Source organism: Xenopus laevis, chromosome 7S (assembly GCF_017654675.1).
Source record: "Xenopus laevis strain J_2021 chromosome 7S, Xenopus_laevis_v10.1, whole genome shotgun sequence".
In the NCBI taxonomy this organism is placed as follows: domain Eukaryota; kingdom Metazoa; phylum Chordata; class Amphibia; order Anura; family Pipidae; genus Xenopus; species Xenopus laevis.
The window spans coordinates 92,206,216-92,224,990 of NC_054384.1; the positions used below are offsets into that span (position 1 = coordinate 92,206,216).

The window sequence follows — 18,775 nt, forward strand, 5'->3', positions numbered from 1 at the left end:
GTTCTTAGGACACGCCTGCGGAATTACGGAACTATAGTCATTGTCGAGCGACGCGGCTTCCGGTTAGACGCAGTGAGGGAAGGCAAAAGTGTGTCGGTGTTGGTGTGTGTTAGCAAACTGGTGAGTTTTCAGTTGTCGAATTTTATTAACACGTATTTATAAAGATATAACGATACGACGTTGTATACACTGCAGAGTTTAATTACAGGCTGCTGGAAGGTTTTGCTTATTCGAGCTTACAGTATTAAAGGCAGACTGATATTCTGTACAGCCATTTTTATAATTCTATTTTACACAGATGTAAAGAATATTGATATCAATATATTTTTTAAAATGAGAGACACACCTACGTATTATGAAAGGGGAACTCCACACAAACATAACTTAAGCTTTTTGAAAAGTAAACATAATTTCAAGCAACTCTGCAATATACATTGATTAAAAAATATACAGACTTTTCATGATTTTTAATGGTTTGGAACAGTTCCCTAAGCCTAGCCCCCTGCCCTCCTGCTGATCTGTCTGACTACTTTGCTGAGCTGACTGACTACTGTTACTTTGTATCAACAGCCATCTGTCCTCAGCCTGCATCCTCCAAACCCCACAATTCCCTGCACACGTGATTTCAATAAGGAACAGAACATCACAGTGCAATGCATTGTGGGTTATGTAGTTCCTGCATGTTGTCTGTAAGCTGTGGAGAAGTTATTACAATTTGTAACATCAGTGTTTAGTCCCTCCTTCCCTGCCAGGGTCTCAAATGATGCAGAAAGAAAAGAGCTGTTAAACAGCTGGATTTCAGCATAGAAAATTGTATTTATTCATACTTTTTGAAGAAACCGGTAACTGTGATGGGTATATTAGGGGTTTCTGTGTTATGTGGGCCTCCATCAAATTTTGGTTTGGAAGCCAGAGTTCCCCTTTAAATATTGTTTGGAGGTGAAAGGTTTTTTATATGCTTTTGTTCATAGAAACTCCCTTTAGCTGTTTTGTTCATTCCACTATGCTGATTGAGCTGACTTTCCTATTGTGATTAAACGGGTAGTGACCGATCTTGGACGTTTTGCAATTAGGGGTTCAAATAGGAATGTTATTTTCCCAACTACAATGTTTGTTTCTTTAAAGGAACTGTAACACCAAAACAATAAGGGGCACATTTACTTAGGGTCGAATATCGAGGGTTAATTAACCCACGATATTAGACTGTCAAAGTTATATCCATCGAAGTCGATGGATTTACCGCAATTCGTTCAATCGAAGGAAAAATCGATCGAATGATTTAATCCTTCGAATCGACTGATTCAAAGATTTTAATCGATCAAACGATTTTCCTTCGACCAAAAATTTGTTAGAAAGCTTATGGGGACCTTCCCCATAGGCTAACATTGAGGTTCTGTAGGTATTACTTGGCGAAGTAGGGGGTTGAAGTTTTTTTTAAAGAGACAATACTTCGACTATCGAATAGTCGAACGATTTTTAGTTCGAATCATTCGAGTCTAAGTCGAAGTAGCCAAAAAAAATCATTCGAAATTCGAAGTTTTTTTTTTTATTCTATTCCTTCACTCAAACTAAGTAAATGTACCCCTAAGTGTTTTATAGAAATGACAATATAGTGTAGTGGTGCCTTTTATTGGTAAAACTGATGTTTGCTTCAGAAACACAACTATAGTTTATATTTATATGTAGCCATGGGGGCAGCCCACTTTTCAGATTTGACTGGCTGCCTCCATGGCTGCACATCAACCTGTTTATATAAAATTAGTCAAATACAAGAGTCCTCTGCACTCAACCCATTATCAATATATTTAAGACAGCGACATTTTGTGCATACTGCTACTAAAAAATGCCTTACCCTTTAAACAAAACAGGGATTGTTTGTCCATATATTGCAATATATTTAAGCTGGCCAACTACGTCAAAGTCATCCCATATCTGGCCAGTCCTATGCTCAATTTTATCTGATTCATTAAGATATGGGATGACTTTGACGTAGTTGGCCAGCTTAAATATATTGCAATATATGGACAAACAATCCCTGTTTTGTTTAAAGGGTAAGGCATTTTTTAGTAGCAGTATGCACAAAATGTCGCTGTCTTAAATATATTGATAATGGGTTGAGTGCAGAGGACTCTTGTATTTGACTATATGTATTTTGTGGTCACAGCCTCATTGCACCCCCGCCTAATGGTTTTAAAAAATAGTGGTGAGCACAACTTTCCCTTGTTTGTTATAGTTTATACAGGAGCAGTGACCAGCTCTATGTTGTAGCTCCCACCCTTCCCAGCTATAGTCAGGTGATCCCACTGGTGTCTAATAAAAGGGCAGCCAAGTATGGAGGTTTACTTTGAAAGCAGCAAGTTAAGTTGCAGGTAATACCTAGTCCCTTTGTAAAATGTATAATGAAGCAATAGAATTCTTAATGAATCAGATAAAATTGAGCATAGGACTGGCCAGATATGGGATGACTTTGACGTAGTTGGCCAGCTTAAATATATTGCAATATATGGACAAACAATCCCTGTTTTGTTTAAAGGGTAAGGCATTTTTTAGTAGCAGTATGCACAAAATGTCGCTGTCTTAAATATATTGATAATGGGTTGAGTGCAGAGGACTCTTGTATTTGACTATATGTATTTTGTGGTCACAGCCTCATTGCACCCCCGCCTAATGGTTTTAAAAAATAGTGGTGAGCACAACTTTCCCTTGTTTGTTATAGTTTATACAGGAGCAGTGACCAGCTCTATGTTGTAGCTCCCACCCTTCCCAGCTATAGTCAGGTGATCCCACTGGTGTCTAATAAAAGGGCAGCCAAGTATGGAGGTTTACTTTGAAAGCAGCAAGTTAAGTTGCAGGTAATACCTAGTCCCTTTGTAAAATGTATAATGAAGCAATAGAATTCTTAATGAATCAGATAAAATTGAGCATAGGACTGGCCAGATATGGGATGACTTTGACGTAGTTGGCCAGCTTAAATATATTGCAATATATGGACAAACAATCCCTGTTTTGTTTAAAGGGTAAGGCATTTTTTAGTAGCAGTATGCACAAAATGTCGCTGTCTTAAATATATTGATAATGGGTTGAGTGCAGAGGACTCTTGTATTTGACTATATGTATTTTGTGGTCACAGCCTCATTGCACCCCCGCCTAATGGTTTTAAAAAATAGTGGTGAGCACAACTTTCCCTTGTTTGTTACTGTTTATATAAAATTGTAGTAGAGTTTCTGAAGCAAACACACCAGTTGTATCGCAATAGTACATTATGTTTCAGTTACTTTACATTTTTTTTGTGTTACTGTTCCTTTAATGCAACTTGGCAGCTCAAATGTATATAGTTGAATGCACAGAACACTGCCTATATTATGGATGGAGTAGGGAGATTCTCGTATTCCGCTTTACTTGGGCCATTATGCAGTATCCATTTGTTTTTCTCAGTAATAAAATATGTCTTTGGCGGATGAATTATTGGCTGACCTTGAGGAGGCAGCAGAAGAAGAAGAGGAGAACTTGATTGATGAAGATGATTTGGAGACCATTGAAGAAGTGGATGAGGAGATGCAAGTGGACCTAAATGCGGAATCTGTAAAAAGCATAGCCAAGCTATCCGATAGTAAATTGGTGAGTCTATGATCTATTTCTTTCATGCTAATATTTTAAAATGTAATATATTGCACTATATATGTTAAATTTATTTAAAGGAGTTGTTTGCTTTCCAAACACCTTTTTTTCCCAGTTTAGTTGTTTTCAGTACACCAGGATTAAATACTTGTTCCACCTTACATTCTACCTCTATTCATTAAAGACGCCCAATTCCTTCTGATGAAAATCTCTCAGCAAGTTTATACTGCCAACAAACTTCACGCTAGGTGTTGGTAAACTTTGAGGTCCACATGTGTGATCCAACTAATCTGTAATATTTGTAGCTAATCTGCATGGAACAATGGACCAGAATAACTTCTGAACAGTGTTCAAAACTTGTACATCTGTAATTACAAACACTTAGTGCAGTTTTTGTTGCACACCGTGGTTCTACCAAATATTAATGTGTGGGGGTTAATTTTTGTTTTTCTTCTGATAGTTACAAATTAAAACAATAGAAGTGTTTGAAGAAAAATGACAGAGCAAACTGTCCGTGTTGCCTATTATAACCATATTGTGAAATACATTATGCATATTTTCAGTTTTCAGAAATTCTTTTGAAGATTGAAGGATACATCCAAAAGCAACCAAAGGCTTCTGAAGGTATTATAAAATCATTGCAGTAATTCTAAAGTTTCAGGCCAGAATATTAAAAATATGTTGCCTAGGGGCTGTTAATAAAAGAGACAGAGGGTAACCAATAGGAAAGGGCACTTAATCAAATCTAAATAGGGTATTCTGCTATAAACTGGAAGGCTATTGCATGGTTTCATGAGGGGAGATAATTCTTATCATTCATGTTTTTATTAGTGTATGTGGTCTTTGATATGCCTTATTTTACCTCTTTCAAGCCTGAAATTTGAAAAACAATGCTAACATCTGTCACCTTGGCATCCAAAAACAGAATAATGCTAGAGGCTAGATATTTATTGGTATTTTATATTATGCATTTTTCTAATTAGGGTCTCTCTTAGCTTATTTTTCCCATGTTTAAAGCTATACAGCGATTGCGCATAAATTAAAAATAGAACAATTAATGAAGGCAGACTGCTATTTATTTACAGCGGAAGTGCTTATTACATCATATTATAGGGCACATTTATGTGCAATTGTGCATTTCACTACTTTTTGTATTTGCATATGGGTTTGCTGTATTATTTTATTTCAAAAGTCAGAATTCTAGATAAATAACAGTAAATAAAACCACATTCAGATTCATCTATGTATAAAAATGCCACTAAGTGTCCATTTACAGATGAGCTTCCCAAGGATACATGTATGTGGAAGAGCTAGGGCTGTTGTTCACTGACTTTCTGTGCATTTAGCTGCAGCTGCACAGTTAGGGGCACATTTACTATTGGTCGAATATCGAGGGTTAATTAACCCTCGACATTCGACCCTCGAAGTTAAATCCTTCGACTTATCGAAGTCAAAGGATTTCTCGCAATTCGAACGATCAAAGGAAAAATCTATTGAACGATTAAATCCTTCAAATTCATCGATCAAACGATTTTCCTTCAGTCCCAAATTGCCTAGAAATCCTATGGGGACCTTCCCCATAGGCTAACATTGATGCTCGGTAGGTTTTAGGTGGCGAAGTAGGTGGTCGAACAAGAGACAGTACTTCTACTATCGAATGGTCGAATAGTCAAACGTTTTTTTAGTTTGATTCGTAGTCGATAGTCGAAGTAGCCAAAAAAATACTTCGAAATTCAAAGTATTTTTCCTTCTAATCCTTCACTCAAGCTAAGTAAATGTGCCCCTTAGACTATTAGCAACTTATAGGATATATTTATATAAACTGGTTCAAACAACAAGATAACATATACACTTTCAAACAGAAACAAAAGCAAGAATGTTGTTTTGGCTTGCTCTGCTATGTATTTTATTATTATTTTTTTTTTGTTTCAAACCATTTTCAGTAATGGGGCCCGTTGAAGCTGCTCCAGAGTACAAAGTTATAGTTGATGCGAACAATCTGACTGTGGAGATTGAAAATGAGCTAAGTAAGTGCACCAGACTGTATTCTTTGTTACCAGAAACTGTAATGTTTCAATATTATGAGACAATGATCCAGTAAAATAACCAATCCATTAATGTAAAATTGGTTCTGTATAGGATAATGCAGATACTAAGAATATCTTTTTGCTTATGTGTTGCATTATATATGGGAATGTACTCTCTTAAAATCTACATTTGTATCTTAGACATCATTCACAAATTTATACGGGACAAATATTCCAAGAGGTTTCCTGAGCTGGAGTCCTTGGTTCCAAATGCTTTGGATTATATAAGAACAGTGAAGGTAGGTGATTTGTGTACATGAGAATACTAAGTGGTTAAGGGTTTCTGTGTGTGTGCTCTAGTAAAAGAGATTGTATTTTCTGGATCTGCATATGCAGTTATGATATAATGGCAGCAGCTTCGCTATATGGTGTATAGTATAACATTATGTTGGAGCATATACTGAAAAGAAAAAATATTTTTTTTAAAGATCTATGATTCACTTGTAACCAGACTTTTCTTAATATTAGATTAACATATACAAGGATCATAAAAATCTATTGGTACGTGAAATGACAAATCTAGCATTAGGTGACATCAGTACATTACTTTTGCCACAACTTCACTTTCTATAATTTTCTTTTACAATATTTAATTTTTTTTGTAAAGTCAGGCCTAACTAAATCATGGGTGTTGTATGGGTTTCCACTGTCCAGTCTGGTTTCCTTCAATACTGTAGAAACATACAGGGAGGTTAATTGGCTTCTGATAAAATTTACCCTACTGCCCTTACCCTATATCTAATAAGCACCTTAGATTGGGGCCACAGCTGTAAATAATTTATAATCTCTAAAGTGCTGTATGTGTTGGTGCTGTAAAAATAAAGAATGGTAAAAACTACATCTTATTTGGCTGTTGTAGGAGCTAGGGAACAACCTGGATAAATGCAAAAATAATGAGAATCTTCAGCAAATTTTGACCAATGCAACGATCATGGTTGTGAGTGTGACAGCCTCCACAACTCAGGGGTAAGTTCATGTATCTTTTAATTATACTATTAACTATTTCAGTGTTTTGGATGAAAATAACAAGTTCCTCTGATCTGCACAGGCAGCAACTAACAGATGAAGAACTGGAACGAATTGAAGAAGCATGTGATATGGCGCTAGAACTGAACCAATCCAAACACAGAATTTATGAATATGTGGAATCGCGCATGTCGTTCATTGCACCTAATCTCTCAATCATTGTCGGGGCCTCCACTGCTGCCAAGATCATGGGTAAAATGTCTGTCTTTTAGCCAGGACTGGTTTATATCAACAATGTTGTTGTTGATCTAAAACTCCCACCTGCCTTTGTTTATAGTAACACTGATATCAGTTGTTCATTAGGAACAATATTAGATATGAGTTTTTCATTAGCAGTAAAATGATTTTCAAGGCGTGGTAGTGCTATAAAGGCAAATTATTGTGGGTTTAGTTATGCTATTCTAAGCAATTGCCAGGAAAATAGTTAATCTAAGATAGACAGATTTTTTTAATGATGTTCAGGTGTCCAGGTCACCTAAATACAGCCTATATTGCTCTAATTAACTTACAATTATCAATTACAGGTATTGCTGGAGGTCTAACCAATCTCTCAAAGATGCCTGCTTGTAATGTCATGCTGCTGGGAGCTCAGAGGAAAACATTAACTGGTTTCTCCAGCACCTCCGTGCTGCCACATACAGGATACATTTATCACAGCGAGATTGTCCAGTCTTTGCCATCAGTAAGATGCATATTGCCCTGCATGTTACCTGTAATATTACATTTTCATTGAAGGATAGTGATGCCTATTATTTTCCATTATAGGACTTGCACAGAAAAGCAGCACGACTGGTATCTGCAAAATGTACCTTGGCATCACGTGTTGATAGTTTTCATGAGAATCCAGAAGGAAAGGTCAGTGTGAAATTATAGTGGCTGCTTGGTAGTTATGTTGCATATATCCTTATTTGTGGTTTGTGGCTTTACATGTATATTATTTGTGTAGATTGGATATGACCTGAAGGAGGAGATTGAACGAAAGTTCGATAAATGGCAGGAACCCCCACCAGTCAAACAAGTGAAGCCCCTTCCAGCTCCACTTGATGGACAAAGAAAGAAACGTGGAGGCCGCAGGTGGGGCTGCTACTAGTGTAATGCTGCTTTGTTCTGTAGTGGGGGTTTTAAGTTTATATGCTAATTCTGTTTTATTTCTGGTTACTTTTAGGTACCGAAAAATGAAGGAACGTTTGGGATTAACAGAAATCCGTAAACAGGCCAATAGGATGAGCTTTGGAGAGGTGCTTCTCCTTTATTTTCTTTTGTGTGTGCATGTGCACTGAGGAGGGCAAGTCAGCCAGGTGTCCTAGGTAACCCAACCGGCCAGCTCTCTGCTGCACTGCTTATGCATATGCACGATTAGCCGCATAACATAATTACATAGTAAGTTAGGTTGAAAAAAGACACACGTCCATCAAGTTCAAACTTTCAACTCTATTTTAACCTGCCTAACTACTAGTGGATCCAGAGGAAGGCAAAAAAAACCCTATTTGAAGCCTCTTAAATGTGCCTCAGAGGGGGAAAAAAATTCCTTCCTGACTCCAAAATGGCAATCGGACCAGTCCCTGGATCAACCTGTACTATGAGCTAACTTCCAAAACCCTGTATTCCCTCACTTGCTAAAAAGCCATCCAAACCCTTCTTAAAGCTATCTAATGTATCAGCCAGTACAACTGATTCAGGGAGAGAATTCCACATCTTTACAGCTCTCACTGTAAAAAAAAAAAAAACCTTCCTAATTGGAATGGGTGATCTTGCTTCAGCTGGAAATACCTACTGGTAAATAAAGCATTAAATTAGAGAGATTATTATATGATCCCCTTATATATTTATACATAGTTATCATATCACCCCTTAAGCGCCTCTTCTCCAGTGAGAACAACGCCAACTTGGCCAGTCTTTCCTCATAGCTAAGATTTTCCATACCTTTTACCAGCGTAGTTTCCCTTCTATGTACCCTCTCTAATACAAAAATACAATAAGCGCACGCACTGACAGAGGATAAGTGGCAAGCAGTGAGGAGACGAGGCCAAAACGGGGGTAAGCGGCAGCAGAAGTGCATGTCTGGTGCCCCCCTTCCACTGCGCCCTAGGCACATGCCTCTTCTTCCTACCCCTATTTTCGGCCCTGCATGTGCAGTAAGTAGGATGCCTTTGCCACTCTGTATATGAAGTGGTTGTTTTCCAAAGCAAGTTCTATAGAACTGGGTTATGCAAGCTTAAGTGCTTTCAGGGAGACTACAGTGTCAAGAATAGAAGTAGATAGCTGAGGGCCCCTGTACCTACATGCAGCATTATGAAAGATATGCAGCAATGTTGAAATGTTTTTAGTAAAGGAAATAATTTTGACGCTTTCTTTTATGACCAATTCAGATTGAAGAAGATGCATATCAGGAAGATCTAGGCTTTAGCTTGGGTCATCTTGGGAAGTCTGGAAGTGGCAGAATACGTCAAGCTCAAGTCAATGAAGCTACTAAAGCTAGGATCTCCAAGACATTACAGGTAATATTGCTGTGTCCCATGGCCTACCAAAGGCTTGTTGTACTGTCATTAACAGAACTGAGCAGCCTACGGCCATTCATTGTTAATGCAATAGTAATTGGGTAAAAATGGGCAGCAGGTTGAAGTGGCAGGTATACCTCAATGAAAATTCAAGATAGTTTTAACCCATTTGTTGCTAGTGTTTTACACATCCTAGTAATTAAAGACCTGTGCATGAACATATGGATATTCATTGTAACATATGGTATTCTTATAATATGTGTTTGAATCATGAATATTCAAGTCCACTGTTCCTTTTACTGCAAAACTTCTGGATTTTCCACTAGTTAGGTGGCAGAATAATCTAATTTGTACTTCAGCAGTCACTCTAATGTGAGAGAAGCATAATCTAGGTTTATGCAGTACAGCGGACTAATCAAGTGTGTACTGTAAATGGTACATTTTTTTGGAATGGCATCAATAAGTGAGCAATATTGTTTCCATTTTCATGCATGTTGCATTTGAAAATTGACCTTCAAGACTTAATGCCATACTTTCTCAGGTAAAGGATTAGGACACTGGAAAACTGTAAAATCATTTCTTCATTTTGAAGAGAAGTTGTGTGATATGTTTATGCTTTTCCTTTGTTATTACAGCGTACTCTGCAAAAGCAAAGTGTGGTCTATGGAGGAAAATCCACTGTTAGGGATCGATCATCGGGTACTGCCTCCAGTGTTGCCTTCACACCTCTTCAGGTAAATCAGTAGGCAAATTGTAACAAGCTGATGAGTCCTCTGTTGATGAGAGCAATTCATTTTTTTTTCTTTTTTATAGGGTATAGAAAGCCTGGCTTAAACCAAATGAGTAACTAAAAAAATATATGCAGCATTAAAGGGCAATTGAAATCCAGCACAGCAGTAGGCTATAAAAAATAGGGATGCACCGAATCTAGGATTTGGTTCGGGATTTGGCCAGGATTCAGCCTTTTTCAGCAGGATTTGGGTTCGGCATATGCAAATTAGGGGCGAGGAGGGAAATCGCATTACTTTTTATCACAAAATAAGGAAGTAAAAAATGTTTCCCCTTCCTGCACGTAGTTTGCAGATGCAAATTAGGATTCGGCCGAATCTTTTGGGAAGGATTTGGGGGTTTGGCCGAATCCAAAATGGTGAATTAGGTGCATCCCTAATAAAAAAAAAAAAAATTACCTTTATGCATCCAACCATCGAAGTTAACTGCTCAAATAATGTGTTTATTGCCACACACAGTGACACATTATTTGAGCGGTTAACTTCTGCTGTAATGCCTTTTTCTTGTAAACTTATTTTTTTCAAAGTCAGGAGTATGACAGTTGAGATCCTAACTTAGTTTAGAATATTTTTCTTCATTAGGTACAACTTTATTTTTCAGGTTTATGCCCCATTAAGCAACCTAAGGGGTTCAGGAAATAAGCCTTTCTTTACAGACCGTGCCTATTTATTGTCCCTTTATCCAAAATTTTAGAAGGAAAAACGATTCATCACTGACCCCTTTCTTCTTAAATGGTAGAGGGCTTATTGGTCAGAGCACAGGGTATTTGTTAAATGGCAGCAGGGTTCTGTATGGTCAGCCTCTGATTTTATTCTGTGCTCTGGTATAACCACATAACACTGTGTAATATAGTGGATTCTTTTCTTCGCAGGGGTTGGAGATTGTTAATCCACAGGCAGCAGAAAAGAAAGTGGCTGAAGCCAACCAGAAATACTTTTCCAGCATGGCGGAATTCCTTAAAGTGAAAAGTGAGAAGTCTGGCACCATGACACAGTGAGACATTCTGGGGCTTATTTACTAAAATAGGTGCTCAACTTCACCAGTGCAAGTACCTGTAGCAACCAATCTGACTTTAGCTTTCATTTTCTAACTTCTACTAGACTTCTCCAAATTAATTCTTACTTGGGTGCCATGAATAACTGCACTAGGGCAATGCAGAGCACACAGTTACAAAAACACCCTTCTGTTCAGTCTTTAACTGGGCGAAGAAGTCACCCTAAATGCTTTGCATACTGAAAAGGTCTTTTGAAATCGGTGATGAATAAACCACTGGACAATGGTCTGAACCGAGTATAAAGATAATGGCACCTCAGCTGTCAATGGGATAACTCCGAAAAACAGGCTGGTATACAGAGGGAAACCACTTCTCCATGGGACAGTTCAGTTTGTTTGTTTTTTAATGTTTTTGTTTTATTATACATGGGATGGATATCTTCCAAGCGACAATTTTTTTTAACTGGTGGGCAATGCCTTGTATATAATACTTATTTGTTTTTTGTGATTGTGAACACTGGGAAAATAAATATGTTCAGTACAGGGCTGTAAAATGTGTTTGATTGCACACTAAATGGAGTAATGTTTGTCTGTATACATTCTGATTACACAGGGAACCCTTTACAGTGGGTTGGGGAAAGTCAGAAAATTAAAGGGATACTGTCACTGATAAAGTTCATCTCTGACATCAGCTAAGGGGGTGGATTTGATTCCGGTATAACAGTCACTTTTCAAACATGTATTTTATTTTTTTTTTCAAAATGCATCCGTTAATAGTGCTGCTCCTGCAGAATTCTCAATTTCTCAATAGTGCAAACAGATCTTTTTATATTTAATTTTGAAATCTGACATGGGGCTAGACATATTGTCAGTTTCCCAGCTGCTCCTACTCATGTGACTTGTGCTCTGATAAACTTCAGTCACTCTTTACTGCTGTACTGCAAGTTGGCGTGATATCACCCCTCCCTTTCCTCCCCAGCAGCCAAACAAAAGAACAATGGGAAGGTAATCAGATAACAGCTCCCTAACACAAGATAACAGCTGCCTGGTAGATCTAAGAACAACACTCAATAGTAAAATCCAGGTCCTACTGTGACGCATTCAGTAACATTGAGTCTAAAATCACATGACATGGTAAAATGACCTGAGATGGCGCCTACACACCAATATTACAACTAAAAAAAAAAAAAAAAAAATACGCTTGCTGGTTCAGGAATTATATTTTATATTGTAGAGTGAATTATTTGCAGTGTAAACAGTGGAATTTAGAAATGGATACTACACCATAAAAACCATGACAGAATCCCTTTAACAACACTAATGCGCCTCTGGGCCCAACCTGGCCTGAGGTTGAAAAGTGACAGTTAAATCTGAATCAAATCCACCCCCTTAGCTGATGTCAGAGATGAACTCAAAAGGGGATGGATTCCATAGTCACTATGCATTAGTCTGGGCTCGTGATTAATTGGACTTTAGTCCAAAACAACATCATATTCCTCTTCCCTCTTAATTGACATTGAATTTAGTTAGAAACTAAATTAATCCGCAAATACCAGGGAAAATACATGTAAACTTGTCAAGATTAAAATCAGGTGAAAAGTTTTGAGGACTTTACGATTATACCCAACCAACAGGGTTACAGTATATAACATGGTATTTCTCCAGCAGCTGCTTTGTGTTTTTAAATTTCCAGGTTTATGTACCAAAAATGTTATTGTTCAACTGGACACTACCACTCAATTGTTTAGCTGGGGATAGAAAAGGACACAAATGGTATATACAGTATAGTAATGACAACTTGTACCCAGGAGCGTTTCTGCCATGAGGCAAGGTGAGTCCCTTGCCTCAGGCATCTCCTTGTAACTTTAAGAGCCGAATTTCCGTTTTTTAAACCTAGCTAGCGATACAGCATTTCAAACGATGCCTCAGGCGCCAAACAGCCTGGATCGCGACTGCTTGTACCTCATAGTGGGCACTGTCTGAATGGAGGGTGAGCTGCCCTGCATTTAGATGTATTTATGTTGGTTAGGGAGTTCTATTGAATTATATTTTCAACACATCATAGGGGCAGACCAGGGTATAGAAGAGGTTGGGGAAATATTCAGAGAGGGGCAACTTAAACACTAAGGGCAGATTTATCAAGGGCCAAATTTATAATTTAAAAAACATCAAAATTCGAATGAAAAAAGACCAACAGAAATTTATTTTTTAAAACAAGTTTTTTTTGCGGGTGAATAAGTCCGTATTCGTTCGAATTAGTCCAAATTCGAATAGTCCGAATCGAAGTAACAGCGCAATCGATCGAATGCAATTAGAAGTTTTTCCAAAAAAAACTTAGATTTTTCAAAGTCCACCAATTGACTAATTTTTTTAAATTCGAATTGAATTTGGACTATTCCCTAGTCGAAGTATACAAAAAAAATAGCTTGAAATTCGAATTTATTTAATTAGAATTTTCACTTTAACTTTTGATAAATCTGCCTCATACTGTATGTGAGGAATTTTCTGTACAGGTATGGGACTTGTTATCTAGAATGCTCGAGACCTGGGGTTTTCCAGATAAGGATCTTTCCATCAGTGGCATAACTAGATATTACTGGGCCCCACAGCAAGTTATTTTTCAGGCCCCCAAAAGTCTGCAGGTTGACTTGTTTTACCAATATTGATTGAAATTGTATATGAATTGGTGGCCTTGTGGAGCCCCTATCCATCCTGCACCCCCCTGCAGCCGCAGGGTCTACTTCCTCTGTAGCCCCTGCTTATAATGGAGTCTATGGAAAATGTTAATTCCGTAATTCTGAACTTTCTGGATAACGGGTTTCCGGATAACGGATCCCATACCTGTACTAACAATGTATAGAAAACAACAACTCCTATACATAACCATTTTGTACCTTTTATCACCCACCTCATGAAATGCCATTGTAAATAGTTTTTTAAAATAATATAGAACAATGTATCTTTCTACACCATGCACTGGCGTGGTTATTATATCCCAATTTGCAAATGCTTTGTAGAATCTTGTTGACCTATTTTAGGTTAATGGCAGAACAACATTCCTTCTGAAAATACCTTAGTATTGGTCTTCATGTGAATCACCAACAGCGGAACACGTGAATCTGAATCGCTAAACTGCTGGCATTCTTTAAATATTCAGGGTCCCCAAACGTTTCAGAGTTAGTCACTGGGTAACTGCAGTTCAAAGTTACAAAAGGGGGGCAGAGGAAGTGCTTGTTGGGGGGGTCTCTAAGGTGTTTAACCTTGTGCTGGGGGTTACTGTGTTATCCATGGGGGAGGAGGAGGCATATGGATTTAAGGGTACAGTATTAGTGATGTGCGGGTCGAGAATTTATATTTATTTATAGACCCGCGCCTCTCATTGATGTCACAAAAGGGGCGGGGCAGGCAGAAGTCTATAAATTCCGGCGCCGGAAGCCGGCAGTACTAGGTCGCTGTTGGAGAGAGCAGGAGAAGAGTTTGACCCGCACCCGCCCCGCGCATTGTATCCAGGGGTCGACCCGAACTCGCCTGACCCACGGGTAAAAAGTATATACAGTATGTCTTAATATATTAACTTTTTTTTCACATATTAGTGATATCCCTGCAGGCAGCACCAACCATTTGGATTTTTGATGTGCTACCACCATTAAAGGGGTTGTTCACCTTCCAAACACCTTTTTCAGTTCAGTTGTTTTCAGATTGTTCACCATAAACAAAGTGTTATAACTTACCCTGGTGGTCTAGTGGGAGGGGGTCTGCAGGGACGCCTGCCATGCTGCTGCTGCTCCTCTAAAGGTTCTGTTTCTTAGGGCGCACGCAGTGCCCAACTTCCTTATTTATTGGCGCATGCACGCTGGATTGATGACGCCAGCACGCAGTGGCACGAAGTTTAAAAGTATTTAAAGCCACAGATTGTATTTTTCCTTGCGCGTTATAGGTTCCATTTTAGTGAGTTCCTGGGTGCTATTTTTGCCTGATCTGTGATATTTGATACATGTTGTGACCCCAGCCTGTTTCTGACTATCCTAAATTCTGTAATCCTGACCCTGCCTGGTTACCAACTATTCTATATCCGCATCCCTCCTGATTGATCTGGTTTGACCCTCTCCTGTTTGACTCCGCTTGTACTCTGCCTGCCCCGACCCGGCCTGATTTGACTACGCTTTCTGTCTACGCCTTGTATTGTGACCTTCTGCCCAAAAGACTTTTGCTTTACCGTCGTGCCCCTTGGCTCGTCCAGAACCCTTCGCTTGGCACCTCTTTTAATAAGACCTGGCGGCATCCGATTAGCCGAGGTCTCCTCCCAAGGTGAAAGGCGGCTTAGCATAGGTTCTGGATTAAGGGTGCCAACCGTGAAATTATAACGTGCCCAAATGGAAGACGAACGTCACGGTGCCGCTGCTCCGTCTACCACTGAAGCGCTGCTCACTACTCTGCTGCAACGCTCGGAGGATCAAGAGCGGAAGCAAGATTATTTGATGCAAGGCTTTCATAACCTGACTCGCAGGCTGGACACTACGTAACAGATGTCAAGTCCGGTAGTTTCACCTCCTGTTGCCGTCCAAGTGAGTTCTCCTGCCGTTGGGTAATATTCATAAATCCCGCAAACCCAAAATTTCTTTCCCTGAAAAATTTAGTGGGGATAGAACGAAATTCTTTGTCTTTCAGGAGGCAGAAACAAGAGCCGAGAACAGGGTGCTTAGTATAGGTTCTGGATTAAGGGTGCCGACCATGACACAAAGACTTTATTCAATTTCTTTTTTACTGTTTTCCCCAAAATGTAAGTTTAAAGTTTGTGTCTCTAGTGTTTCAGTCTGGCAGCTCCGTGATCCAGGAACATTCTGAACTGTTTCAATTTGCTGCATTTAGTTGATACAATTAGTTGATACATTTCTCAGCAGCATCTGTGAAATATTATCAACTATTGCATGGATTCTAACAGCTGCTACAAGTTTCCCTTGGCAGACTTATCACGTGCAGGGATAGAATTAAAACACACACACACTGATCAATTTTAGATAAGAAAAATGTATTGTAAGAAAATGAATACATCACTGATTGAATACAACGCAATGTCTATCCATCCCTTGGTAGACTTTTGAGAGGGACATCAGCTGGGGGACCCCCGGCCAAGTACAGCGAACTCCCAAAGCCAAATCAATCAAGCAAGGTTCTACACAACACGTCTGCTTGTAGATGAAGTCCCGAAGCCCCCTTAACTGAGTTCTCTTTTTATACTAGTGTAACAATAAAATAATCAATCATGACAGAATTTGTTCTTAATCCTAATTGTGGACATATACCAAAATAATGGCCATGCCTAAATGCCTAAAATTATAACCATGTGAATGAGATATATGCTTTCTCCTTGATAAACATGTTTATAAGTTTTTGAGTTATTTACCTCAACTCCTGCTGTTCCCTGGCCTCCAACTAATGTTAATATATCTATATTAATTACCTCAACTCCCACATCCATTTTGTAACTAAGGAGCCATATTGGATACACTTGATCACACTCACATTCAGACATGGCCTGCCATGTCACATTTGTATCACAGCTGCCTTTAATAAAGCTCAAGGCTCAGCAGTAGTGATGTGCGTGCCGACCCGATACCCGCGGGTTTACCTCGCAGTGCTCCTTGCGGGTGGGCGGGTGCGGGTTGAGGTCTTCTCCTGCTCTCCCCGCCTGCCACCATCAAATGCCGGCATTTGGGTGGGTTGGCGCCGGTCTGTAAAAGTACCCCCGGAAGCGGGTATTAGCAGGGCAGGTTAGGGTCGGGTGCGGGTCAGGGAAACCCTGACCCGCACATCACTACTCGGCAGGGACAAAGATAACTAAATGTATCAATTTAGAATAAAAGAGCACCTGTTGGGTAAAAATGTTATCCCGAACCAAAGGTGCCGGCTAATAGAGCCCGCATTCCGGTTGGGGATAGTTTAAAAAAATGCCCCTGCCAGAGCTACGCTGCCCACACCGGGAGGGTGCAGCCACGTCCGGTCACTCGCATGCGCGTAATGAAAATTTGCCACAAATTGCTCGTTATGTGCATGCAGGTGACACAACATGGCTGCTCCCTCCTGTTGCGGGTAGCGTAGTGCTGGGGGGGGCATTTTTTTGTTTTTAAAAAAATTGTTATCCCCCAACCAGAGTAAGGACTCTATTAGCCGGCACCTTTGGTTGGGGATAACATTTTTACCCAACACGTGCCCTTTACAGTTCAATATTAGAAAAACAGTCACAAATGAAAAGTCTGAATTAGAAAATCTAGCATCTCAGACCTGTCGAGGTGAAGTCTGAATGATTTTGATGTGTGCTGGGTTTCGAGCAATACCCCGAAGTTTTCGGGCAAAAAAGCATAAAAAAAGGGGGTTATTTATCCAAGTCCGATTTTATCTCAACATTTTCTGCTACAAACTCCAATCAAATCCGCTTGGGTTTTTTTTTACCCTTATTTATTATTACATTTTCCTGAAAATTTGCTTTACGGGGAAAAAAAAAAATCAAATTTTACTATGGGCTACTGTTCTTTTTGGGTTTTGGATTGAGTCAAGAATCTCCATTAAATTACACATATTTGATATTGGCAAGTTCAGGATAAGTAGGCTTTTCCGTATCACTTTTCACACATATATTTAACTATGTCCATGTGTTTACACATAGATGATTTACTTTGTCCTGAATAAATCCTTATGTAAGTGAATAATATGGAAAAGCACAAATTGTTCAAAAATCAGCTTGCTGTATTATCCAATATTTGCCAACATATCATCCAACTACTCTACAGGGAAACAAACAAAGCTGCTTGAGTTCTGCATGGCTGGGAAGTAAGGCGGGGGCTCCCCCTGCTGTTCATAAGTATGATTGTTTCCCTGCTCAGCAGTTAGGGACCCTCTGACAATTCCCATCCACAGCAGTAAATGAAGGGAGAATTTCACTGCATACAGTCAGGTTTCTTATAAAAACTGTACACATTATTTAATTAAAGTATATTGGAGATAGGCTTCTTTTTCATTAAAACATGCACTTTAAATTTGTACAAATGCAACACTTTACAAATTAAAATGAACTGCTACACACCACTTACTTACATAATTGTGTAAGTATTCAATTCCCAGACTGCCTCCTGAGGAAGGGGTTTGGTCCCTGAAAGTTTGTGCTACAATGTCTGCAATAAACAAGATGAAGGCTTAACCCCATGTGAATTGGTGTGCTTCTTACCTTCTTATAGCTTGGTTATTTATTAAAGTCTGAATGCTAAAAACTCAAATAATTGGGGGTTTTTGTACAAAAAAAATCAGTATTTTTTGTGGAATTTTGTTTTCCAAAAATGTTTTATATGCTGAGGCTGCAAAAAGTCTAAATCTGAAAATCCACCATCTCAGACCTGCCGAGGTTGTATATAGGTCAATGGGAGAGGTCCCTATCCTATTTTGACGTTTCTGTGCTGGAATTAGTCCGAAAATCTGATAATTTCGGGCTTTTCAAGCAAAAATCTGAAAAATCTTGGCTTTTTCTGGAAAAAGCCTGAAAAAATTGAGCTTTTCAGGAAAAAAATCATACAATTCGGGTTTTCACTTGATTTTATCGAGTTTTTCCCGGATCTGATTGAATTGAGCTTTTTTTTAATAATGAATAAGGTCAAATAAGGTCAAATCGTGGATTCTAGTTTGGTCCGACTTTTTTAAATTAAATATTTAGAAAAATTCGGATTTTGGTAACCCCTTAACCTCACCAACAGGGATGGGCGAATTTGACCCGTT

The 18,775-nt window shown here is 38.9% G+C and overlaps 1 protein-coding gene across 1 annotated transcript; it reads left to right on the forward strand.

The window, feature by feature from the left end:
* Positions 1 to 36: 36 nt before the first annotated feature.
* On the forward strand, positions 37 to 11,558 carry prpf31.S (pre-mRNA processing factor 31 S homeolog; the record flags this gene model as incomplete). The annotated part of the gene is given in 14 exon segments (NM_001094968.1): positions 37 to 120; positions 3,436 to 3,618; positions 4,182 to 4,242; positions 5,562 to 5,645; positions 5,847 to 5,944; positions 6,565 to 6,671; positions 6,754 to 6,923; positions 7,256 to 7,413; positions 7,497 to 7,586; positions 7,678 to 7,805; positions 7,897 to 7,969; positions 9,101 to 9,229; positions 9,865 to 9,963; positions 10,890 to 11,558. Coding segments are annotated over 13 exon segments (1,497 nt in total). The 3' UTR covers positions 11,016 to 11,558.
* Between the last annotated feature and the right edge of the window lie 7,217 nt (positions 11,559 to 18,775).